Raw genomic sequence first — 27,756 nt, 5'->3', positions numbered from 1 at the left:
TGTCGATTGGGTTTTTCATATATTTCTTGGTTCCAAAACAAAATCTTAATGGGCCATCTCAAAGTGACTCAGGAACTAACAGCTCTTTTGTATTATTATTATTTATTTCTTAGCAGACGCCCTTATCCAGGGCGACTTACAATTGTAACAAGATATCACATTATACATTATACAGATATCACATTATTATTATTTATTTATTTTACATACAATTACCCATTTATACAGTTGGGTTTTTACTGGAGCAATCTAGGTAAAGTACCTTGCTTAAGGGTACAGCGGCAGTGTCCCCCACCTAGGATCGAACCCACGACTCTCCGGTCAAGAGTCCAGAGCCCTAACCACTAATCCACACTGCTGCCCTAAGAGTCATATCTTACAGTATGTTGAATGATGATGTAAAAAATATAAGACTTAGTATGTCGACTTTTCTGGACTACAATGAGATGGAAAACAATTGTGTCTAAAGTATATAAAGAAACAATAAATAGTTTATAGTCTAGAGAGTGCAGAATTGCCCTGTATCTCTGGTGTTTATTTTGAATTTATTAATAATAAAATCATTTGGAAACACATTTAGTGTTTCATTTACTTCTTAGATGTCGTGGCAAGTGTCTTATCAAATGCATATGTTTATCTCTAGTAAAAAAAAAAGCCAGCTTTTGTCAGGCAGAAATCCATTCCATATGGTCACCATCTGGAAATGTCTGCTGCAGCAGTACCATTGACATTTATAATAAAAGCTAGCACCAGAGATAAAAAGACGCTGATATTATACACCAGCCTTTATTATATAATGTAATGCAAACTCCATTGAGTAACCTTACTGAATTCATCAATAAATAGGCAGAAAATGCTAACAAAAATCAGGGAGAGTGGCAAGATGGTTGAAGCCCAAGACAAGGTTAAGATACATGTTTTTTTTTTTTAATACTCTTCTAAGTTTGCTTTTATGTTCTTTTGGAATGCCATTGTAATATACAACAACACAGTCAACAACAATGTTATGGTACAGTAGCAGTGGTGGAGGAAGAGAAAGATCGGCCTTATTGTGGGCCCTGACCTTTATGTAATACTTTTAGAAACATAAAACATGCCAAGTGTTCAATATTTAACAATACTTTATTCTCAGAATGTTAGCATGTATGAAACAGTACACAACTACATGTAATAAGAAGCTTTTCTACTCAACTACTTGAATTGCATTTTGTGGCATTTTTACTTCCAATACTACACTCTTTCTAATCACAAGCTAACAAGTTTATCACCAGTCCCTCCAGGATTCCACAGAAATTCACAGAAATGTTCTCATTAACAGCTTCCACCTAAACTACAGGATAAATCACGCACACAAAATATAACTGCAAAAGACTGCTGAACAGTACCCCAAAACCTTCCACAAAGATAGTAGGAAACTGTTTTGCAATATTGAGAGACCACTAGTACAAGTGGTCTCGAAGTTTGAAAAAGAGAGGCCAACGAAACATAAAACAGTGCCTCATACCAGCCTCCATGCAAAGACAGTTAGGAGGGGGAAAAAAAGTTAAGAAGCTAATTTTAATTCAGTCATTTTAAAAAAAAACACATAATTATTAGAATAGCAGTACCTGATGAAACGAGGGAGAATAAAAACTGAATTACTGGTACTGAAGATAACAACTGCAAATACAGACGTGCTCAAATTTGTTGGTACCCCTCCACAAAAAAACGAAGAATGCACAATTTTCTCTGGAATAACTTGAAACTGACAAAAGTAATTGGCATCCACCATTGTTTATTCCATATTTAATAGAAATCAGACTTTGCTTTTGATTTTTTATTCAACATAATATTGTAAATAAGAAAACAAATGAAAATGGCTTGGACAAAAATGATGGGACCGCTAACCTAATATTTTGTTGCACAACCTTTAGAGGCAGTCACTGCAATCAAACGTTTTCTGTAGCTCTCAGTGAGACTTCTGCACCTCTTAACAGGTAGTTTGGCCCACTCTTCCTGAGCAAACTGCTCCAGCTGTCTCAGGTTTGATGGGTGCCTTCTCCAGACTGCAAGTTTCAGCTCTTTCCATAGATGTTCGATAAGATTCAGATCAGGACTCATAGAAGGCCACTTCAGAATAGTCCAATGTTTTGTTCTTATCCATTCTTGGGTGCTTTTAGCTGTGTGTTTTGGGTCATTATCCTGTTGGAGGACCCATGACCTGCGACTGAGACAGAGCTTTCTGACACTGGGCAGTACGTTTCGCTCCAGAATGCCTTGATAGTCTTGAGATTTCATTGTGCCCTGCACAGATTCAAGGCACCCTGTGCCAGGCACAGAAAAGCAGCCCCAAAACATAACCGAGCCTCCTCCATGTTTCACTGTAGGTATGGTGTTCTTTTCTTTGAAAGCTTCATTTTTTCAACTGTGAACATAGAGCTGATGTGACTTGCCAAAAAGCTCCAGTTTTGACTCATCTGTCCAAAGGACATTCTCCCAGAAGGATTGTGGCTTGTCAATATGCATTTTAGCAAATTCCAGTCTGGCTTTTTTATGTTTTTCTGTCAAAAGTGGAGTCCTCCTAGGTCTTCTTCCATGGAGCCCACTTTCGCTCAAAAAGCGATGGATGGTGCGATCAGAAACTGACGTACCTTCACCTTGGAGTTCAGCTTGTATCTCTTTGGCAGTTATCCTTGGTTCTTTTTCTACCATTCGCACTATCTTTCTGTTCACTCTGGGGTTGATTTTCCTCTTGCGGCCTCGCCCAGGGAGGTTGGCTACAGTTCCATGGACCTTAAACTTCTTAATAATATTTGCAACTGTTGTCACAGGAACATCAAGCTGTTTGGAGATGGTCTTGTAGCCTTTACCTTTACCATGCTTGTCTATTATTTTCTTTCTGATCTCCTCAGACATCTCTCTCCTTTGCTTTCTCTGGTCCATGTTCAGTGTGGTGCACACAATGATACCAAACAGCACAGTGACTACTTTTCTCCATTTAAATAGGCTGAATGACTGATTATTGATAATTCTTTGCTTTATTCTATGACATACCAAAGGCATGCAAGTATACATGATATAATAGCTTTTAATTTCATCACTTTGCAGGATGAATGAAGCATTATTTCAATGAGCTGTAAGGGTACCAACAAATTTGAGCACGTCTGTATAAATGTGAAGGATATTATCACTGTTAAGTGGTTTTTTTTCCAAACCTTTCGGACCCCTCTAGGGCCCTCCTGAGTGCGTGGGACCCTGTGCAGTCACCCCAGCTGCACCTACTATTCCTCTGCCACTGTAAAGTAGTTACTATTACAGTAGCAACTTTGTACTCATGAGCTTGACTTGTCATTCACCCCAAGAGCGAATTATATTCTTGTGGCTAATGTATATCTAGTTGAGGTTTCAGAGACAGTATAAATAATGATGTGTGTGCTTATTTTCAAATCTGTTTTTAAACAACCATGTTACTTATGTTCCAGAACATTGTTTTGATCTGCCTTGTAGACATGACCTTTATGTTATTGTGACAACCACTATTAGCTACAATCACTTATTTGTTAGACTGGAGCTTAGTATTTAATGCGGCTTACTATCTTACACAACTGAGTTGCTGGCAGATTAGAGCCTGCTCCTAAAGCTACACCATCACTATAATATCATTGCAGTTTATTTTTGTACTTCTGTTTATTAAACAGCGGGGCAATGAAACGCACCATGATACCATGATATATATTTAACAGCTGACAAATCATAATAAACGCTATTTGATTATGGTAGGATTATGGTTTGTTTTCAGCTTAACTCAACAAATGATTTCTCCCCCTCCACCTCCCTTCACAGTTTTTACGAGTTGACCAAGATAAGGAATGCAATGTGGAGTGCACGGGCTCACCACAGAAGACACTCTGCGCCTCAGATGGGAGAACATTCATGACTCGGTGTGAATTTCAGAGAGCCAAGTGCAGAGACCCTCAGCTAGAGATAGCGTACAGAGGCAGCTGCAAAGGTAAGAGTGTCTAGAGAAATACTGTTGTTGCTATATCTCTGTAAATTGTTGCAGCTACCCAGGTAAGTGCTTCTTTTACAATTAGGGACTCTGATACATCATTGGTCATGGGGGATGGGGGGGGGGGAATGGGGATGGGGGGGGGATGGGGGGGGGATGGGGGGAGGGAACCCAACACTCCTTCCCCTATCTTAGATTGTTATGGGAGTGTTCAATGTACCTATAACTATTGGTTACAAATATATGCAAAGTGCCAAACAAAGCTAATTTTACCATGGAGTCTGGTGAAGGTTAATATGGTAACTGTAACCTTAACCATAGTGTTGCCAGGACCACCTTCACCTTGAAATTGAAAACTATTTACTGGTTAAAAAAACAAACATTATGAATATTGTGATGCAATATGGAACGCTTGTGGTCTTTTTTGTCATTCAGATGAAATTTCAGATAACAGATAAGTGTTAACACACTGTACATTAGTGGGATCAGCAAAAAAAAAAAAAACTTTCCACAGAAAACATTCTTTATGTGTTTGTATTAATGAATACAGTGGTACCTTCTCAACACTAATGTTTCGCTTTCAACACAATAACCTCCAAGGGGTATTATTGAGCACTTCTGATCTTAAGAATTGTAGGCTAAACTAATGTGTCTGAATGTTTTTTGCTTCATCTTAATAAAACATAAACCCGAAAACACACCCATCCTCATGGCCATGAAATAGCTTTTTCATGGGCAATTAAGTAGGAATTAAGCTAACTATAATATTTGTGCTCATCTGCAATGGTACCAACAGCACTCCAAAGGTTTTTATTTAAAAAGCTAGGATGGAAGATCCGATTTCTGTTTTAACCAATATACTGCTGTTTGATAAATACAGTTCCTCCACTTGCCAAAAATCAAAACCACAGACTTCCTCCTTTGAGTCTGATGTTTTAATTGATAATTACATATCTGTGTGGGGTCTGAAATAAACTGATTAAAATTTGAGAAGACAGTGGATCTTGCTGAGGTAAAGAAGTACCAGCAAACTAAAGACACACTCCCCACCATGAAGCTACTTTTAAGTCTGCTAATGACAGACAGGAGCCCCATCCAAATACCTGAGATGGCTCTATTGCGTACAGATTTATTACGTCGGTCTGTCCCATAAATATGAGGCATGTTTAACTGGCTGCCTGAGTAAGTCTAGAGCAGAAAATTTGCATGTACCTCTACAGTCATGTTCCTTCAGTTATTCCCATGGCTCACTGGTTTGGCCACCATTGGCACATACACTGCAACTATACAGCAATGACCGCAGGCAGACAAAAACTAATCCCTAAAACTGAACATGAAGCACAAATTTTACCTGCCAAAGCATGTTACCAGCGCTCTGTGGGTTCAGATATAGTGACATATATTGTATCGTATTTGGTCACATAATTGTTTGCTAAATATCGGCAAGATTGAAATTGGGATCAAAAGTTTTTCTATGCTGATAATCTAGGAATCTTGGTATGTCAAGCCATGCATGGATTTGACCATATTGGTAGCGATCTCCTTAATGATGTGCAGTAAAGCTCTTAATAACTGATGCCCAAAGTCTTGAAGGCCTTTAGTAACATATGCAAGCTTTTGGAGGTTTTTGGTATTATGTTCTCACAGGGCAGCTAGCCAATAATTTATTTTAATCAATGTCTCAATACTAGAAGTATCTGGAAGGCACCTGGATTGAAGTTCTGATTGAGAATCACATTGACTACTCTTTGAATGGACTAGAAAAGGCCTACAGTATGATGGGCACCATTTGTGTTGCAGAGATATGAAATAGATACGAAAAATAAATTAATTTGCAACTTTCAGTGCTTTTTGAACATCCACTGATACAAAATGGAAATACTCTTGCACGAAGACAATTTAATTTCTTTCATATCATGGTCCAGTGGTTAAAGAAAAGGGCTGTAACCAAGAGATCCCTGGTTCAAATTCCGGCTCACTCACTGTGTGACCTTGAGCAAGTCACTTAACTTCCTTGTGCTCCGTCTTTCAACTGAAACGTTATTGTAAGTGCCTCTGCAGATGATATACAGTTCACACACCCGTCTCTGTAAGTTGCCTTAGATAAAGGCATCTGCTAAATAAACAAATAGCATTTTGGAATTCAAAACAGAACCAGGGTTAGACCAAACCAGAATTTACATAATTAGGTTTAACCTATTTTATATTTCAGTTGCCAATATAATTATTTCTGTTTTTCCCAATTCAGGGCTTTCTGAGACAAAATACCACAATGTGTTTTATTTCTTCTCAATCTGTATTATACAAAACATAATGTGTGAGATCCTGTCTTGTTTTTTTTAGCTCAGGGAGGTATTCCATGTGCTTGAGGTTTTTCTTTGTGAGGATCTCATCTGTTTTGCCTCCTACAAGTATTTACTAAATGTATGACTATAAATGAGCTATAAGAGGTAATGAGAAAGGATATAGAAACTGTTAAGGTTTCCTAATGTTATGATTATGTGATTGTTAGCCACATATATAAAAGGCATGTTCTCTGAAAACTCACATGTACAATTTTAAATGAAATTACGCATTCACATAGAAAATTAATCTACTGAAAATACCAATACAGTGTTTTGTATGTGTATATGGCTTTTAGAATGGTTTGACTAAATGTTGGATTTTTTATATTTGGGGCAAAATTAAGGATACACATGCAGATTGGGGTTAACAGGTTGCAGGGGATGGAGATTTAATCTAGTAATTTCTCTGCATCTTTAATGATCTTTCTCAGGTTCAAATTTCATGAACATAATACTTGGAGACTCCCACTCACGCACAATTATGGACACACACACACATACTGTACGAACGCAATACAATAGACCTGTGCCCAGTGTTATGACATTTTCTCAGTTTTGAAATTACATACATGCTAGTTGTAAAAAGTGTCCAGAAAGCTGTCTCTTCTGTTGCAAACCATGATCTGCTTGTGTTCAGCTGAATTTGTGTGTGTGCGTGTGTGTGTCTTAAAGACACTTAGGTTTTGTGTAAAATGCCAGTGTTTTAGAGAAGATTGTAGACATAACAAATGCACTATCTTCTGTCACTGTCAAAGTTAGGCACAGAAACACATTCAAATATGCCAAGAATCCCACATGAAAGCTACTCTGTGGATTGCACACAAAAGAACTTGATCAGTAACTGCGTAGGACTTAATAATGTTCTGTGCAAAGAAAAATCGCTTTCTACGTTTTTGCATTTATTTTCATGCTTCCAGAAATGTTCAATTTGTTTAATGTGGTTCATTGCCCAAGGGAGCTAGTTGGCATGATCCATGCTTTCAGACTGGAAAAAGAAAGTTAGAAACATTAGCTTTAGTTCTTCAGTTGGATTGCAATCAGCAATTTTTATTCACTAAAAAGGCCTGCAGAAAGGCAAAGATTGGGATTGGCTTTGATTCAAATAAATCCCTTAGGGCCCTGGATAGCTCTCTTCAATTGATCTAAACGGGGACAGATAAACAATCAAATGAGGGGACTTTTTAATAACCAACATCTATAAAAGTGTGTGTAATATAATGTTGTCTTTAAAAGCAAGTACAATGCCTATTTTAATATTTAAACAGGGGCGGTATTTTGATCCTCCAAGATCAATTTAATAGACCCCACTTTTTATTAACAATGGCTCTTAAAGGGCCACCTCCAGATTTTCAAGTCAAGCCTTCCCCTTTAAAGCTCCCCTTATCATTGTGAATGTTCTAGTCTTGTACATTTTCTTTTCTTTGAAAAGTCCCCCATGCTTTCTTTGCTGGTCATAGAGAGTACCTTTCTAACTTTATGCTTTACAGGTAAATGGAGCAGCGCTCTTATACTGTATCTAGGTTGTCATCAGTGATCCAAGTCATGCTATGAGGTATGCCAGCTGTCCCAGTTGAAGGCACAGTACTAGTGAAAGAATGCAATAGCCAGTAAGTAATGGGGGCCACATACAACCTGTAATTCTGCCTTTTAGCATCTGCAGTTAATTCTTCTGACCCTTTTGACAACCCGAGGCATAATTCCGTAGAACATCTGCTTTAAGCTCTATAAATCAAAATACATTTTTATTATACAACAAGTCAGATGACCCTAGAGTCATGGCAGATTTTTTTTTTCTTCCACCGCTATAGCCCAGGCTATAATGCTGGTAATAATGATTTAAGCAGAAACACAAATTGAGAATGATCGAGAACACACATCTTAGGATAATAACCAAGTAAGAAATGCAGATGATATAAAGAATCCCTTGAATGTTTGTCAAATATAAATTAAAGTGCTACTGAACAGGCTGCAGGATTTATAACACAATGCATCACTTTCCCCAGCTATCTGCTTTGTTCTATGTATTCTTGCAATATCTGTTTCGACATAATCATGATTGTTTTTATATTTCTATTAACATTCCCTGGTCATAAATCAGTTTATTAGTTTGAATTCTGTAAATACCTCTTTTGGATTGGCTTCATCAGTAATAAAGTTTTTTTTTTTTTTTTTCTGATTCCATCCATTGGGAATCTCCCTTATAAAATACAAAATAGCCCGACTGATTTAAAAGTATGCCCCTGGCTCTAAAACCCTAAAAAGCATAAACATAAACACCTTGTATCCCATTCACAGCACCTAATAAATAGAGGGGGTGTAAAAATGTATAAATAAATAACATGAGGTACTAATGGTTTATCTTAGGCCAAGTGTTTGAAGCATCCTAAAAAAAAGCTTCAAGGAATGACCAAACACACACAGGTACCAGCAAATACAGTACAGTGTTGAAACATAACTAAATTAGTATAGTAAAGAAGCAGCTACTAAATGAAAATAAACATGGGGCGTGCAAATAGTAAATAAATGCATTTATCACCTACTTCAGGATAGAAATATCAATTCTGTACAGACTTGTTTTATGTTTTACAGCATTGTACATTTTTATTTCAAAGTTTTATCCTATTTGATAAATACATTGATTCAATTTGATAAACTTATTGAGTTGAATTTCATTGAAAAGTGGTCTCAAATGAGAAATTAATTTGTTCATATGAGTTATATAAGGTTTATGTTTCTCTCATGTACTGTACATACTGTGTACTGGGGAGGACTGAATGATAATATACCTAGAGGCCCTTGTTATTGCAGATAACGTCCACTGTCGGTTTAGTTCCAATTCCAATAACATCTGCAGTACTGTAAATATGAACATTTTACATGGGATTTTTTTTTTTTTTTTAAATGGCAGAATATAGGTTTGCAATTTCACAATATATATTATTATTATTATTATTATTATTATTATTATTATTATTATTATTATTATTATTATTATTATTATTAGTTTGCTCTATTAAAACCACATGGTATTAAGCCATATGTCAAACCTAGAAAAAAAAACAAAAAACCTTAGAAAGCTTTGCTGAGTGTTCTTGAAAAATTAAAATCCATCCTCTTCAAATAGTTCTACAGTTCTCCTTGGGGTTATCGAATAATCTTGGAATCTGGCTTGTAAGTGGAGTCCAATTTGCTTCAGTCTCCCTGGAGGAATGTGCCTTCGAGATTCCTGGAAAGCCCTTCACTAGGGCTCAGACCTGAACACGAAGAGCCAGTCAGTGCTAACTGAATTCTGCGGTGTGTTACTTGTGTGAATTGTTTTGTCAAATAACTAAAAGCTTGCTAACGACAGGCTACGTTTCAAAATCAACATTTTGAAATGTTGAAACTGTGTTTGTGTACTGCTGCAGCTTGGGAAATGTCTTGGACATGCCACCACAAAATGATAACTTGTCCTCAGTGGTTTTAGTTAACTAAATAGAGGAATTGATTGAAAATATGGCACTCATATAATAATTTTAAAAAAATCTCTCACAAAATGATATATTTCTGGGTACAGGTATGCAAAATGATCTATATTCCATTATTTTAAACACTCGCTCATAAACGTAAAGATTTACACATTAAGTACATTGTAACTGTGCATTATAACACTGTAATTATGTGTAAGCAGATGTACTTACTAAGTAACAACTATGTAAAATGCACAGTAATTGGAGACGCTTAATGTAAGTGCCACTAACTTTCCTCCATAATTACTCACAAATGGGCCTTTATCATAAGCTGAAACATGTGTCTGCTATTATCGCAAAAATACATACATACATAAATAAACCAATTGCTGAAAATTGTAGTCAAACTATTACATTTAAAGGGAATATCTTGAAAACCCTCAGTACAACTCTATTATCCAAAAGTTCCATCAGCATACCATTCCCACCCTCTACAGCCTCTGTGATGTCTACCTCAAATCATTCTATTATTTACTAAAAATCCATTATTATTGCAAAACACCATCACACATTCATTTCACACAACAGAAGGGAAAATGAACAGAAGGGCTTGGGAGCTGTGAAATTATCAACAATGTTGTCAAATTCCATGCGGCTGCTTGTTTTATATATTTTTTTTAAATGACGACCTAGTTAATAAAGAAAGGTCAGGGCATTCAGTGATACTGAGGCTGTCGGGAGATGTTTTGGTTTATCTCTGCCCAGAAACGCCACTGAGCTCTATCACCCAGTTAACACATTGAAATATTCTTTTAAAAACAATGAATAGTTGTTCATGAAAAATGTCCTTGGTAGAAAACTAAGATTACATGCCTTAATAAAGCACCATAGCGACAACGGAACACCCGCATGTCAGCTGGCACTTGTGCTTACTAGTTCTCAAGATTCCAGCTAAGAAGCGGTAGAGGAAGGAATACAAGTTTCTTTGTCTAGTGGAGGCTGCTAATCCAATAATGGATTTTGAGTGCACACACAAGTCCTTGGAAAATGGGAGTTTTGCAAGCCTTCAGTAAAATGAGTTGCAACTGTTACTGTGGTTGAAAGCATACAGAAGGTTTGTTTTGTAGCCAGCTGATCCCTGAAGCTGCTTGTCTAAAATTGCCGAGCAGGCATCACATTTGTTTTCTATAAGTCAGATGATTCAACTTTTTGTAACTTTTTCCACTGATGTGTGAGGATTCCTAAGGAAGTGGACACTTTTACTTTCCACTGAAGCTGGAAGTCCAGCCTTGCAATAAAAAGGACCATGGCCTATATTTTCCCCTGTGGGTAAATCGTAGACAACTTTCCCCCTCCATAGTAAATGTATTACAAAGCAATTTGCCCAAAGTGGAAAACCAGACCCATAGTGTATATTGATGTCAAGTTTGCCTGAAATCCAAGATAGGAACTATGAAAGAAAATACTATTCCAAATATCCCACAAAGTGACAGTGGACAATGGACCTTTGAGTAAATCTTTACTTTACTTTATGTGAGGTATCTATCTATAAAGGTGGTCTACAGGTAGGACTGTGGTGCTAGTTAAAAAAATAAAACCAATTCAATTTAAGCATTGTGCTAAATGACAAACAACGTTATTTATCCTTTTAGAGAAAAAAAAGTATTCCTCTGCTACCACATTAAAGTAGCAATCTGCTCCAAACTGAGAAGCTTGCTTCTGCCAGCGTACTTAAGTAAACAAAGCTGTGGTTCTGGCAGGGAACTCAAATCACTTTAATCTTACAGCTATGGCCGCAAGTTTTGCATCACTCTGTAGAATTAACAAATGCTTCATAAAGTCGAATGAAACCTGTTGAATAATGTTACTTTAACATATTTACTTATATACAGCTTTGTAGTTTTCCATATAACACACCATAAAACACACCTTCAACGGCAAACCTTGATGCCCAAGTGATGTCTGGGTTGTTCAGTCCAGAGATACACAATGTATCATTTCATTTTAAGATCATGGAAATTCTAAAAAGCCAGCTAAAACTTAGTATTAAATAGCAATAACATTTCGTCTTTAAAATAGAAATACAAGATTTATATATTTAAAAAAATCATTAAATACAGTTATTGTAGCAGAACTTAACATGGAAATAAGGGTTTAAACTATGCTTATACTGTAAATAGTAAAAAAAAATTAAAATAAAAAAATAATAATTGTAAATCCAGAGTAGTATTTATCCAGCTTTTTTATGATCCAGATTTTAGTGTCTCAAACCAAACCAAATGACATGCAAAAACCAATGCTACTTTAGCAATCACAAAGGATGTGACTGTTTGCCTGTGGGAATAAGGAAAGTTGTTTTGAAATAAATTGTTAACATGCACATGATGGGGGACACAAACGGAAAGCAAATCCGTTGGTTGTTTGTTGTGTGGTGTGCAGGGTGAGTCATACCGGCAGGTTTTCATCCTGGCTGGGGATTTCATAGAGTGCTGTGTTGAATCTGGTGTGTCCCCTGGGTTAGGGAGACACAACTGCAGGGCTGGCTTTTATTATTATTATTATTATTATTATTATTATTATTATTATTATTATTTATTTCTTAGCAGACGCCCTTATCTATTCCTTTTGATTATGAGGTCATCACCAGGGCAGAACTTCAATCACCATGATGCCCTGTATAGTATATCTGAAACAAAAACAATTTGGAGATACGAAAAAAACGCCAAGTTATCAAAAGTGCCCAGCCATTTAAAGTGGAGATATCAAAAACACAAGCTAAGTTAAAAGAAACAATTGGGGCAAATTTGGCCAGCACCAAGCAAATAGGCACAACTGTAAAAGCAGTGGGAGTCAAGGTTGCCCCAGTTGTTTCTACTAACTTGGCTTGTGTTTTTGATGCAAGTTCGATTCGCTTTTATTGTGCCTGAAAAACACAAGCCAAGTTAGTAGAAACAATTGGGGCAACCTTGACTCCCACTGCTTTTACAGTTGTGCCTACTTGCTATATATATATATATATATATATATACAGTATATTCCAAAATTCTGAAAAAAAAACAGGAGAAAAAGAAGGACATTTTTACCTTACTTTGGCAATTTATTTCTCTTATATACTATATGACAGGTATTGACTTTTTTTCTGCATTTCACCTAAGAGTGTTGGGTACTACAAATTAAAAGTAAAGTGGTGCTTTTGGCTGATTTACTGTTGCTGCGCCAATACCCTGAAAACATGTAAACTATCCTTGCTGTATAGAGAGTCTCTGGCGGTTATCGGAAACTCAGATTCGGAGTGTACCATCAAAAGTGGCACGTAGGGAATTCATGGCAAGGCACAGAAAGACTAATTTGATTTCCCCATGGAAAAGAGATGACTTCATCTGTGCCCAGGCACCGACTTTAGAGCAGCCAGGCGCCATATAAGCATTTTCATACCAAATCTGTAAATGTTGTTAATTCTTAAGTCAAGGTTCGGCCTATAGAAAAAAGTACCGGAACAGTGTTCGGGCTCGACTATACCCGTGGTAAAGAGGCAATTGGCTTGGTCGTGGGATCAGAGGATGCCCATTGATCTTCAGTTCTCTGAGCTGTTGTAGAGACTGTTGTGGTGAGGGAATGAATAAATTGCTTGGTTTGTTTTTTTGTACCAAACATCCATCTATTACTGATATTCTAATATAGAGCAATTACTCCGACAACTGTTTATATGTACTGCCATGTTATCCATGAATTGTTTTTTTGTACACATCTGACTCTTTGGTTGATGCAACACACAGAATGGAATTTATGTTTGTGTGTCTTAATTGTTTTATCACTCAGCAGTTAACATCATACTGCTTTACAGTTCGCTGCACAAATAAGAACAGGGTGTTTGGGTATTTTCCCAGACACCAGATAATACAGCAACTTCCGAAATGAGTTGTTCATAGAATATTAACCTGAGCTGCATCTTATAATTTTGTTTTGCTTTTAGAGGTTTCGAGATGTGTGGCAGAGAGGAAGTACACCCAACAGCAGGCAAGGAAAGTCTTTCCACAAGTGTTTGTCCCTGAATGCAATGAAGATGGCACATACAGTCAGGTATCTGCAGTACATGTTCATTATTCAATGTAAGATGATAGCTTCTTTAAGAACTTAAAAGCTATTAACAACTCAGAATTGTTTAGATAAAAAAAGTTCAGAACTCTCTTACCCCAGCTTGAACAATTTGAGATAGGGTGTGTTGTGCTGTGTTTAGAGTAAAGGAACAGCTTATCAGACCAGAGAAGTTTTTCAGACAGATAATCAATTAGGATGATGCTTGCTGGTTGCTATTTTGATTGCAATGGTATGTGTCACGTGTAATTCAAGTTACCAGGTCAACTTCACAGCTGTATGGTCTGAATCATGGGAGCAGGTACTGTACTGGACTATACATATATATTATTATTTATTTCTTAGCAGATGCCCTTATTCAGTGTGACTTACACATTTTTTCAAGATATCATATTATTTTTACATACAATTATATTATTTTTTTACATACAATTACCCATTTATACAGGATACAGCATCAGTGTCCCCCATCTGGGATTGAACCCACAACCCTCCGGTCAAGAGTCCAGAGCCCTAACCACGACTCCACTGCTCCCCAAACCACTGCTGCCCAAATTCAATATAGGGCATTTGACACATCTCTGTTTGATATGTAACTATGGTACATGTTTAATTAATGACATTTAAAAAGCTTTGGGGAATAAAACACTTTAAAAAAAACCTACTTATTGTGCATGCAATGCATTTTCATTTTCAAATATGTTCCTTTTCCAGGTTCAGTGCCACAGTTACACTGGTTACTGCTGGTGTGTTACTCCTAATGGAAGACCCATCAGCGGCACAGCAGTAGCCAATAAAACACCTCGATGCCCAGGTAAGGGCAACCTTTCCAACCACCACTCTAAGTAAAAAATTTATATATATATATATATATATATATATATATATATATATATATATATATATATATATATATATAATATGCTTACTATTACATTTTTGACTGAGCCTTCATGTTATATTGTATTATTTCATATGCGATTCTGTATTTATTTATTTGCTTTCTGTTCACTATATGGTTTCAATTTCTTGGTCTACAGGATGTGCGTATGATATCATGGTATTTGTCTATACTTGGATGGGTATGAGAATATGACCCAGGAAACGTATTGTTTTGTTTTAAAAGTGTACTGTAGTGTAGCTTTTCCTGTAACAGATTTAACTTATTATGTCCAATCCGAGAACACAGACTTGTTCAATGTAACATACAGCAGCTTAGAGGATCACATCTGTTCAAACGGTGGTCCAGAAACTAATACTGCATGTTGAAGTATTTTAAACTGGAGAAAATGATTATACTGATTTTGGCGGATCACAGGCCTGCTATAAATAAAAATGTATTCCTAGTTGCATAAACTTGTGTGAGCAAAATACTGTACAGCCATAAATATTTGCAAACCTTTTATTATGTTTTTTGTGTATTAAAAAAAAAACGCAAATATTTTTGGCATGAATATCAAATTCCACTAACAATACATACTTCGTACATTGCAACAGGTCGCCAACTTTTCTGGAGCAAAATATGGGTGTATTTCGCCAAATATTTTGGTCACAAATATTTATGGCTTTACAGTATTGAAACATATTATAATAGTTGCTCAAATTCTCCGACAGTACAGAATCTTTTTTTTTTTCAAATTGAAGGTGTTAATTATTTATTTTATTTTATTGTTTGGATTAGCACAACTTTACAACATGCAAATGAGGAGACATACAGAAGTGATGGCTGAATATCTTTGCTCTAATGTGTAGATCTAAATGGAAACTGTAGACTACTATATATAAACAAAAAAACATCGCCAGATCTACCAAAGAAAGATCATTATAAATATATAAACAATCGGTAACACGTTGCATTGTGTCGCTAATTATTGTTTATTTACATAGTAGTTACTTAGTAAATAAATGTGTACTTACACATACTTACAATGCTATTATGCATTGCATACACTTTTTTCACTTAAACTCTTTTCTGATACAATTGTATACTTACATATATTGAGCAAAAAGATGTACATATTAAGTACATTGTAACTATGCATAATAACAGTGTAATTACGTGTAAGTACACATGTATTTACTAAGTAACTATCGGTACTATGTAAATACACAGCAATTAGAGACCCTTGTTACCAGACAATGGAGTAGGTGTTATACATTATTGATGGACAGTGGATCCTGGCTTATTCACTGCTGTAATAAAGACAAATGATAAAGAAATGTAAGTTAATTTCTGGCCGTGCGTGACTTTTTATCTTTCTTGTTCTGTAATTGATAAAAGTCTTCTGCACTAGTTTATGTTCCTATACAGTTCTGAATTATTTTTTTCTTCAGGGGCAATACCTGAAAAGTTACCCCGCAGAGAAGCCGGAAAAACAGGTAAATATCTAAGTCATGTATATTCTTTTATTTTTGTTTTTAAATGTAAGAACCTCTGTTTGGACCTTTTCTTTCGCCAGTAGTTACATACATTGCAGAGTCAATTATTTGTAATATGTGTTAGATGTTATTTTGAGTGTTAGCTGCTTGGATCTGGTAGTTACAAGGAAAGTATGTTAAAATAGAATTATTTATTAATGATTATAAATCCTGTATAGCAAAACTTATAAGAAATGTATAGTTTGTATATAACCATTGATCCCTAAAATAAAGCCTGCTGCTGTGTCATGAAGTGTTCATGTGATCGTCCATTGATCACCCATTCTGAAATGAAAATCGCAGATCAAAACTGACTTATCACAAAAAAGAGAATAAAATAAGACAAAACAATACTGATATTTTCTTAATGCTTACAACACAGCATGGTAAGTAATATGTTTTGTTGTAAACTCTATAGCATGTTCATTAGTAATTTAACATAGAATTTTCAATGTTTCAAAAATAAACTGTTTATTGTTTTAGCATTTAACAAAATTGTGTGCACAGAAACTTTTCAATAGCTGCCAATATTCATCGTTAGAGTGTCTATGCTTACTTGTTGGGTTACTTTGTTGCATGGTGTTTGCAGCAATTGTAAAGTGATGTGTCTTGCCTTGGGAAGGAACTGTTTCTCAGTGAGGACCATATTCCTTCCAATTTAAAATGCACTTTTTAAACCATTTTTTTCTTCTTAAATTCGAGTATAGTGATGTGTATATTAAAATCGACAACAAAAGATGTGAATACCCGAGTACACCAACAGCAACGTGACTCGAAAGACAAGAAAAGACGAACAAAGACGTTACTGCCCGATTTCGAATTATCCATGACGTACAGGCAGCCATTTTCCAAGAAGCATCATTAGCTTCCTGAGGAATTCGAAGAGAAGCTTTTATAATTTCAGCGTTTCGCTCAGTTCTAACAGTACCAGCTTGGACAGATCAGAAATGCTGATCAGACCTCCGTATTTTTTGACATATCAAGTAATAACACAGTTCACAAAAAGGGAGAAAAACAGGTGTGAGTAATCCCGACTGGGAATGAGAAGCAGCACAGAACTGTAATGCACTGTATCATTGTAAATGCAGCTTTATTTGATGTTTGTTTTTTTTTCAAATTGAGGGTGGGTAATTTAGGCTGCATCTTAAATTTGTGGGTGTCTTAAATATACCTGGTAAAAAAATTTGTGGGTGTCTTAAATATTCCTGGTAAAAAAACAAATAAAACAGTCATCAATTGCTATGGAGTTATGACAAGTCACACAAGTGACTGTTCAGCATTGCAAGTTGGTATCCATATGTTGTCAATAGTCCTGAATTTGGTCAAAGTAAAAAAAGAAAAAAAGAGAATGTGTAATATTGTATTTCTTGATCACATTCCATTTAAACATGGTTTTGCTTGCAACATACTTCTTCTCTTACTGAATTATATCCATAGTTACCAGATATGTTATGTTGCTCTACATAGCAACAGCTATAATACAATATCCAATTAAGCAGATTTATCTTTTGCTTTGATTCATGTATTTTGGTACTGTGTAAAGGGGCATTTTCACAGCATTGTCTTTTTTTCTTTTCTTTGAAATTTAGAAACTTGTTGTCCATGTGCGGGATTCCCTTTCTTCAGATAATTCAACTTTATCACATCTATTTCTTGAAGATTTCCTTAATAACTCTGGTCTGTTTCTTGGTGCCTTTTCTATGTATGAAAGAGATTCCTGTGATTCATCTGTCTGAGAGCAATGCTGTCTTTTTTTTACTATAGGTACTTCCTGGGGACAACGTTGTGTTTGAACATTTCAGATTGCAGCCAACATTTTACTCCTAAGTGAAGTTATTTTTATTCAATCTTAAAGTAACGCTGAAGCACACATGCAACGCTATTACAAATAAAGTACCATTTTATATTTATGCAACTGTTCTTTTTTTTTTTTTTTTAAATGGCCTTGGCATGAAGGATTTAAATAAAATGCATTTGCAGGCTTTTGCTGATAATACTGAAGGAAAAGGAGTTATTGTTCCCAGAAAATATTCTACTGTACTCTTAGAGTCTTTCTTTTTCAGGTACTGTTACTTTTCTCTTTTACCTTTTTTCCCCTCTCATCTAGGTTTCTTTTTTTTTAAACCACTGATTTGTATTGTTTCAGAATAAAAAAAATTCTCACCTTCCCAAAGCGGCAAGCTGGAGCAGGAAAACTCTTTTACTGCTTTAGTACGGCATCAAAACTCATGGGAGATTTTGGGTGTACTTGATTTGCCTCTCGGATGTTTCCAAGTTTAAGTACATTTTATCTCTGATCATGGTTTATATAATAATCTATACATCTTAATATAGCTGTATATGTATAGTTAAAGTAGCCCAAAATATGTAAATAGAGTAATGTGCAAATGTATTAGAACAACTCACAATTTGTCATTTATATCCTTTATATACCAACCTGCATGAAAACCTGTGGGTGTGAGAATTTCCATTTTTCGGTCAGTAATCAGTGATATAGAAACAATAGGCACTAATGTGTGAAAATGTTAGAACACTTTGTGCTTTAATTCGGCATTTTAAACAACTTCTAAAAAGTCTCCTGCGTTTTACCATTTGTGGCTATGTGTTCCTTTTCAATTACGATTTTAAATGAATTGCATGTGTAGCCTATTAAAGCCATCAATTAAATTAGACAATCATTAATTTGCCTATTTTGACAATTTTCCAAGATGTTCAGTTCCGGTGGTTTACTTTCACGGGCACAACAAATCAAAACTACAGAAGCAACAGGGTGTTCTAATAATGTGCACATAACTATATATATATATACAGACCAATGTGTGTGCTTTCCACTATATTCAGAATAGCAAACACACCACAGAGTGCTGCGTCACTGTAATGTCAGTCTGTCTCTGGCTGTTGAAGAGACAGAGAGGGCAGATGCCAGCACTGTACTCTGAGCTAATGAAGCAGACCTTGGCACATCCAGTTGCTACCAGCGGAGCGCATCAAGAACACCCTTTGACTCAGATGCCTCTTTCTTTGGAAAGCACTGTTTCACAACTGACATGGGAACAAGTTTCCATAACTTGTGTAGCTGCACACCCAGTGCCACAATGCACTGCATTACCACTGCACTCATTTCTTTCTTCTTCTTTCCTGTTGGCCGGGCAATGTGCAAATCACCAGTAATTCACTGTAAGTGTAGAAATACATAGCTTACTTTTATAATTGTAGTCTCCTTGCAAATCTTTTCCATTCTGAATTCAGATGATTCAACCGCTGCTTCATTGGATCCACAACCACAGGGGGATGAAGAAGGTAAGATTATATATATATATATATATATATATCAGGGCTGTCACTCGAGTCAGATTTTTCATCGGTTAATTTATGAGCATTGATTAATGGCTAGATTAATCGGTGCACATTTTTAATAAAGGTAACGCTCTTATAGCGGCTGTCCTGCATAGTAATACTAAAAAAATCAATCATATAAAAATAAATAAATAAGCCCAATGGGAATTTGGTCTTTTTAAAAGCATTATTATTATTATTATTATTATTATTATTATTATTATTATTATTATTATTATTATTATTTATGCAGTCATTTGGCAAATGGCAATTTAACTGACTGCAATTGTATTGTTTGGTAGGGCTATACATATGCTATGTTTATACCAACACCGATAGAGACTTTGTAATGTTTGTTAAAAAGAACCAAAATACAAAAAAAAAAAAAAAAAATGTACATGCAGTGGTAGAATTACGTAATTGCACAGTTTGTAGTCTTAATTATTGTTTCTTCACTTTTTAGACATAACCTCTCATTATCCATCACTGTGGACTGAACGAGTCAGAAGCAGACAGACAAACAGAACTAGGAATCCAGGTATGAAATGATATTAAATTTCATTTTAAAACCTTGGTTAGCGTTATTTTAAAGTCGGAATATATACTGTGTATATATATATATATATATATATATATATATATATATATATATATATATATATATATATATATATATATATATATTATTTTTTCCATAATAAAAATCAAAACTGCGGGTGATTGCTGGTGAAGCCTGAAGAAACAACAACACTGGGATTGAATTTATTTTCAAGTCGTGTTTTTTGTCTGTGTTACTCTTTCTCTAGGTTTATTTCCTATGTGAATGTCTGATTTCCCATTTTTTGAATCAACATTCTTTGTCATGTTGCCAAAGGCTGAATGATGAAGTAGGAAGCTCCTTATTCCATTACTGCTTCCTTGGATACCAAGTGCAGAGATGGGTACTGAGGGTAGACAAATGAGGCCAGATTCACAAAGAATTAACTTTTGTTTGTTTGTAAAAGAAACAAAACTGGCTGATGGATTACCCAGTCAAATCAAAGTGGTTAAAGAAAAGGGCTTGTAACCAGGAGGTCCCCGGTTCAAATCCCACCTCAGCCACTGACTCATTGTGTGACCCTGAGCAAGTCACTTAACCTCCTTGTGCTCTGTCTTTCGGGTGAGACGTAGTTGTAAGTGATTCTCCAGCAGATGCATAGTTCACACACCCTAGTCTCTGTAAGTCGCCTTGGATAAAGGTGTCTGCTAAATAAACAAATAATAATAACCTCATTTAAACGTGGGTCTGTCTATATTCATGGTAAAAAAAAGATATTCTATTTTATCAGCAAACATTTCCTAGGTGATTTTGGCCTTTCTGCTGGCACACAAATGCAGATTTTTAAAGAGTCAGCCCGTCTTATCCTCAGGCCTCACACGTAAGCCCAGGAAACAACATCAGGGTCGATGGACATAAACAATGCTTCTGTGGTAATATGGTAGCAAATCTCTCTTGCAATCTTCAAGTCCTTTACATGTACTTAGAAAGCACGGCAGACAGCAAAATACCAAAGTAAGCTATGCAAACATTAGGTTACTTACCGTAACCCTGGTTCCCTGAAAGAGAAGATGACCACCACAACATACTTATGGGATATGCCTGCCTATTGGTAGGTATTCACTGAGCTCTTTATATCAGAGCTGCAGATTGGCCCCTTCCCGGAGTGACGCCCTCGGTCCTGCCCACTGAGGAATTAAACAGTCAGCTCATGGAAGCCATGATCTCTTTTGCATCGAACCCGTGACGATGAACGATGCGACCTCGCTGGGTGGTGGTCATCTTCTCTTTCAGGGAACCAGGGTTACTGTAAGTAACCTAACGTTCCCTTTCAATTCAAAGACGACCACCACAACATACTTATTGGAAAGTGTACCAGAGCAGTTGATAGGGAGAAGGAACGGTAGCTTATGAGGGACACATCATGACCGCACAACCCAAGGGTTAGCAGTGTGAGCTTGCAACCTCAAGGACCCTCGTACCTAATGAAGGAAAGAAGGATCTACCACATTAAGGTGGTAGAACCTAGAGAAAGTATGCAGCGTAGCTCAGCTAGCCGCAGTACAGATATCGGACAGCGAGGCCCATCTGAAGAGGGCCCAAGATGTAGACAACCCTCTGGTAGAGTGCATGTCTACCCTCCCAGGTGGGGGCAAGCCAGCACTATCATATGCAGTCGAGATTGTGTCCACAATCCAGTGCGACAGTCGTTGCTTCAAGAGGGGCTGTCCTAGGGTCCGTATCCCGTGACAGACAAAGAGCTGGTCAGAATGACGCAGAGCTCTTGTCCTATGACACATAACACCTCAATGCCCGCACCGGGCAGAGGAAGTTCAATCTCCTATCCTCCTTCGAAGAAAATGGAGGTGGATGGAAAGATTCCAGTTCCACAGACTGGTTCATGTGGAAGGCTGTGATCACCTTAGGGAGAAAAGCAGGGTTTGTACATAGTGACACCCTGCTGCCATCGTCCCAAATACGCATACAGGAGCTGTGCACCGACAGCGCCTGTAGCTCACTCACCCACTTTGCAGAGGTGATAGCCAAGAGGAAGGCTGTCTTCATAGACAGATACTTCAACTCTATGGAGTGTATGGGCTCAAACGGGGCTTTCGTGAGAGCCTCCAGTACAATATCAAGGCTCCATTCGGGGAGAGCGTCCTTCTTAGGAGGACATAACCACGGAGCACCCTTCAAAAAACAGGTTGCTAGTATATGAGCGCCCAGAACAGAGTCAATGGGGACATGGCATGCAGATATGGCTGCTAGGTACACTTTCAACGTAGATGTGGATCAACCCGCCAGAAACTGCAAAATAGTTGCTATAGGGCAATAATTGGGGTCATGACCTCTGGTCATGCACCAGTTTTGAAAATATTTACACTTATAGGCGTGCAACACTCCTGTGGAGGAGGTCCTAGTGTTCTGCAGTGTATTGACAACTGCGTCTGAGAGCCCTAAGGCGGACAGATGGTCCCATTCAGGGGCCAGACCCACAGTTGTCCCACAGAGTCTGCCCAGTTCTGGGTGCCAGAGGGTGCCTTGCGCCTGACTGAGGAGATCCATGTGCAGCAGGATCTCCTAGGGCTGGCCCTGCAGCAATGGGCAGAGGTTTGAAAACCAGAATATCCTGGGCCTTCTAGGGGCCACCAGGAGAACTGTCGCCTTGTCTCTCCTGACCTTCTCGAAGGAGGCAGAGAGCAGCGGTATCGGCGGGAAAGCATAAAAAAATGCTTTGGGCCACTCATGGGCTAGGGCGTCGATGCCTAGTGGACCTCTGCAGCTGTGGAGGAAGAACCACAGGGGCAATGGGTCGTCTCTGCCGTGGCAAAGAGATCGATGGGCTTCCCCGAAGGGTGAGGACCCTTCCTGGAGAGGAGGTCCGCTACCCAGTTCACCACTCCCGGAAGACGGACAGCCCGGAGGTATAGTAATTGCCTCTGTGCCCACATCAATAGCCAAAAGGCTATGCGGTGTAACCCCAGGGACCGAAGCTCTCCTGGTGGTTCACGTACGCCACTGCTGACATGTTGTCCGTGCGGACAAGGACATGTCTGTTCTGGAGCACAGGAAGAAAATGTTAAAGAGCGAGGTGGACTGCACATTTATGTGCAGGGATGTCCAGCGACCCGACCAGGGTCTGCAGAGACCTCTGCCTGCCCAGACCACCCCCCAACCAGAGTTGGATGCGTCTGTCATCACCAATTGACGTTTGTGTATAACTCCCATCCTTACACCTTTGCTCAGGTGAGAGGCTTGCCTCCACCAGCGTAGGGCTTCCCAGCATAGACCAGACACGGTCAGCCGATGGTGTCTGTCGCACATGGGGTGTAGCCGAAAGGCACTGAGTCACACTTGGATCGGGCGCATGTGGAGTAACCCTAGTTGGGTAGCTGATGAAGCCGCGGCCATCAGACCTAATAGTTTTTAACACAACACCAATTGTACTGTGAACCCTTGTTGAACAGGGTCAGACAGTACTCTGTCATCTGACAGGTAGGCTCGCATCGTAAGGGAACCCAGTCAGAGACTCAAGTAGACCGTACTTTGCACCGGTATTAACTGGCTCTGGCATCGTTGAGGGTGAAACCCAGCCTCAACAGATGCTTCGTCACAATCACTGTATGGGCCACTGCTCCTTCCTGCGACTGGTACAGATCGACCAGTCGTCCAGGTAGTTCATCACCCTGATCCCTTGCAGCCGCAAGGGAGCTAGGATGGCATCCATGCACTTTGAAAACATGCAGGGGGTTAAGGAGAGGCCGAATAGCACCATGGAAAACTCAAAGATGCTCCCCTGAAAGGTGAAGCGGAGGTACTTCTGATGCGCTGGACGAATAGGGACGTGGAACACACATTCTTTCGGTCCACTGTTATAAACCATTCGCCCGGCCGGAGAGACTGGCGAGTAAGGTGGACGCCAGCGTCTCGTTCTCTCCCATACCAGAGTACAGGAGGGGAGCATAGCATACACCGGGGTGGATACACAGGCTCGAGTGGCTGCGGTAGGCAATCAGGAGAGCAGTACAGGGAAGAGCACGGTGCTGAACTAGGGTGCAGTGCAGCAATAACCTGGTTCTGGATCGCGTGCAGTCACATAACGGGGCAGCGCATAGTGTATACCGGAGTGGAGCATAGGCTGAAGGAACTGCAGTGTTAGACAGGGAGAAAAAGTGTACTGTTTAATTTTTTATTATGTATACTTATGTTCTTTTCTTTGCTTGTTCAGTAGTGTATAGTTGTAGATTAGAGTGAGCAGCCTAGTGTAGATTTATTCTAAGGTCATAAACTATGTGAAAGCCAAGACTAATTTGTCTGTCGGTTTTTTTTTGTTTTTTTTTTTACTTTTCAACAGTCTTACTGTGGATTGATAAAAAAAAAAAAAACCTGTGAGAAAGATAAAGCACCAGAGCCTCTCTACAAATCATTGCCTTATTAGGAGGCTAATTTATTAATGTGCAGTGCGAGTTATCAGCAAAAAGTCACATGTTTGGAATCTGCTTTTTTTGTTTGTTTTTTTTTACTTCTGCCAATTCGCCCACATTGGACTTCCAGTATGGTTATATGAAGGACTCCCAAGTAAACAAGCAGTCTTGAGAAACTACTGGGCAGTGTGACATTGTCCGTGTTAGCTAGATTGACGCACGCAAAAACATTACAGTTTTTAAATATTTATTTTACTTTGGCACACCAGGCATTAAAAAGTCTTCTGTAACATCTTTTATTAATGTAAACACTTCTATGGGGATGATAATACAAGCCAAATTTAATTACTTGATCAAATACACTGTTTATACACTGTTAGTGATTATTTAAAAATATGTGTCGAAGGCTCCGGTTTAGAAATAAAATATAACTCTCTGTTTCGAAAGATCCCCAAATTACAAAATTCCCAAAGTTCCATGCAACTGTTTCTCCTTTGAAACTATACTGTAGTCACCAAAATACTATGGTTGATATTTTCAGCCAAAACGACTAACTGACCCTGAAATGTTTTTTTTTTTTTTTTTTACATTAATCCTTTCAGTCATTTTTTGTGAAAATGATCCAATGTAAGTGCTATACTAGGGTTGGCACTTTTTCCACAGACCAAACCCAGACATATTTCTCAGTCAGCCTAGCTCTATCAAAACTGCAGTATACTGTAATACAGTTTACCACAATAAATATTAACAAAAGTTATTAATAGACGTTAAAAACTACGACACTATTGGTTGTTGGTTGTGTGTCGGTAAAAAGAGTCAAAATGTACTCAAATGTGGTTTGGGTTTTTCAGTGTTACTAAATCCATTTATGGAAATGTCCTGTCTGTTTTTACTTCTTTTAATCAAATTGGCTTCATCACTCACTTCCATTCTCATATTCACTTTGACATCTGACACATTCTATCCCTTGTCCATTGCGCGCTTCTTTAACCTGTGCTGCATACCACCAGTCTGTCAGAGGACGGGATTGCACACTGTATGCCACACTCTGATTGGTGGAAGTATTATTGGAGATCCAATCCAAACCGTCAACGAAGCCAAAATAAATTCCACTCCAAAATGTTATACGGTATTTGAAAGAAAATATTAAAGGAAGGTTACTGTTTCTTATGTGTTTCACTTAAAACCGGACATTAGGGCGTCCGGGTTTGTTAATTCCTGCCACCCGGACACAGATGCCAACCGTATGCTATACTACTGATTATATTGTCAAACATTTATGCCTTAAGTTTAACCTTGCTTCAGCTTTTGTGTGATCATAATAAATAGTTATTAGTATTAACATAACATATTATTTTCTCTTTCATCCATTACCTAAGGAAACATTTGATAAGAACTACAGTATTATTAGAAGTAGACAATGACCTGTTAGGAAATTAGTAAGGAATGAAGTAGTAGGGCTCATTTGTATTGGGGTTGCCATGGTATAATACTCTTTTGGGTAACATTTTTCTTTGGGATTGATTTTACTGAATCATAATAACTACTTCAATTGTCTAATATTGAGGAGCAATACATTTCACAACTTTTCAACCTCAAGTGTTCTTTTCAGTCGTGGGCCTCTTCTGAACAAACACTGGCAAATTGTGCCGAGCTTAAAAATAATTGGCTATTCTAAATTGGGAGAGAATGATAAAAAATAAATAAATAAAAAATGTGTATTGATCAAACTCATTGGGGTCTATACAACTGATTTAAATGTTGGCAGATCTAAATACTGCTGTTGGTTAAGTAATTCTATAAATTTGTATTACCATAAATACACTGAAGTGATGCACATGCATAGAGCCTTTACACACAAAGGGCCCTGTATTTAAGAAAGTTTACAAACGAGAGGAGACCATTTGGCCCATCTTGTATTAACAATCTCAAAATAGTGGTAGTATTCAGGCCTGTTCAGGCCATTGTTAAGTTCAATTGAATAGACCCCATTCTGTGTTCATTTCAAGGACTTGAGTCTGGGAAATTGTAGAGAAATGCAGAACGGTTAAACATTTGCACAAAGTCCTTCTCACACAGCCGTGCTGAATTATTAATTTTTTTTTTTGCCAAAATATGTCCTGGGAAATCTCCAAGCACAAGACAAACAAAACAATATCAATGTGCTTATATCACTGGACTTTTTACTGAATAGTACTGAGAAAATGCCAAAGAGAGGCTTTTGTATTGACGTTAAAAGAAAAACGTTTCTTTCTTTCTATTCTGTTTGTAGTAATAAATAATATCCAAATACCGGAACTTCTTATAGTACATCCAAAGATTGTTATATATTTCACCTATGGGCAGGAATTACAGATTTACAACCTAAATGTAGAGCTGAGCCAAAGGTTAATTCATTCATTTTATCTTGGATAACGGCATAACTCTCCTTGCTGGGATAGTGTCATTTTAAAGATGTCAGTCTTGACTTAAGAAGAACAAGACCATTTGGATTCATTACCCCTCATTTGTTATTGGATGGCAAAGCTGCTCTAGGAATCATGTTTGGGCTATGAAAGCCACCTTTTAAAATTAACTGAGATTGCTAAACGTATTCTCCATGGTACAAACATTTTCTCCATATATTCCTTTAACTGACGCAAAGGAAAAGCTGTCATTCTGTTTTGACAGCACTGTCAAATGCAGTATCTTCTTTTTGGGGTATTTTACCCAAGTGTCAGAATGAGTGATGTATGCCCTTGAACTCTTGAACTCTGCTCGGTGAGGAGGAGAGTGTAAGTGTGCTCCTGTCAGATCATAGTTTTGATCTTAACGGAGAGACATATAAAAGGTCCAGATTTTTCTCAAGTGCAATGTATGCCCTGTTTTTTATTCTATAAAAGGAATAATGAACTAAACTAGTAAGAACAAGGTAGGTGCATGCTTGAGGCCTGAAGTAAATGTTTACTTACTGAGTACTTTGAAACAATAAGTCACTCGGTACTAAAAAGCTAATGCTTGATGAACCAGTCTGTGTGTGAGTACCCTATTATTCAATGTCTTTCTCAATATTATTATTGAATAGGCTGGTTAGTTCTAAAACAAAACATTTCGACCACAAGGGTTTTACATCAATGGATTTGTATGGCACAAGGCTTCTTATTAAAACATTTGCTGAAATGTA

The 27,756-nt window shown here is 37.6% G+C and overlaps 1 protein-coding gene across 2 annotated transcripts in view; it reads left to right on the top strand.

The window, feature by feature from the left end:
* The window catches only part of LOC117403099 (SPARC-related modular calcium-binding protein 2-like), a 61,906-nt gene that overhangs the window by 9,508 nt on the left and 24,642 nt on the right, over positions 1–27,756 (top strand). The window contains exons 2-7 of one of the 2 annotated variants that reach the window (XM_034005059.3): positions 3,823–3,988; positions 13,756–13,862; positions 14,592–14,691; positions 16,212–16,256; positions 19,545–19,595; positions 20,095–20,169. In XM_034005059.3, the coding sequence (XP_033860950.1) occupies positions 3,823–3,988; positions 13,756–13,862; positions 14,592–14,691; positions 16,212–16,256; positions 19,545–19,595; positions 20,095–20,169 (544 nt within the window). Of the gene's footprint in view, positions 1–3,822; positions 3,989–13,755; positions 13,863–14,591; positions 14,692–16,211; positions 16,257–19,511; positions 19,596–20,094; positions 20,170–27,756 lie in introns of both variants that reach the window. The other variant, XM_034005057.3, reaches the window with a different exon arrangement.

This window comes from Acipenser ruthenus, chromosome 5 (assembly GCF_902713425.1).
Source record: "Acipenser ruthenus chromosome 5, fAciRut3.2 maternal haplotype, whole genome shotgun sequence".
Lineage (NCBI taxonomy): Eukaryota > Metazoa > Chordata > Actinopteri > Acipenseriformes > Acipenseridae > Acipenser > Acipenser ruthenus.
Note: the sequence above shows the minus strand (reverse complement) of the source record. Positions and strands in the feature narration are given on the sequence as shown.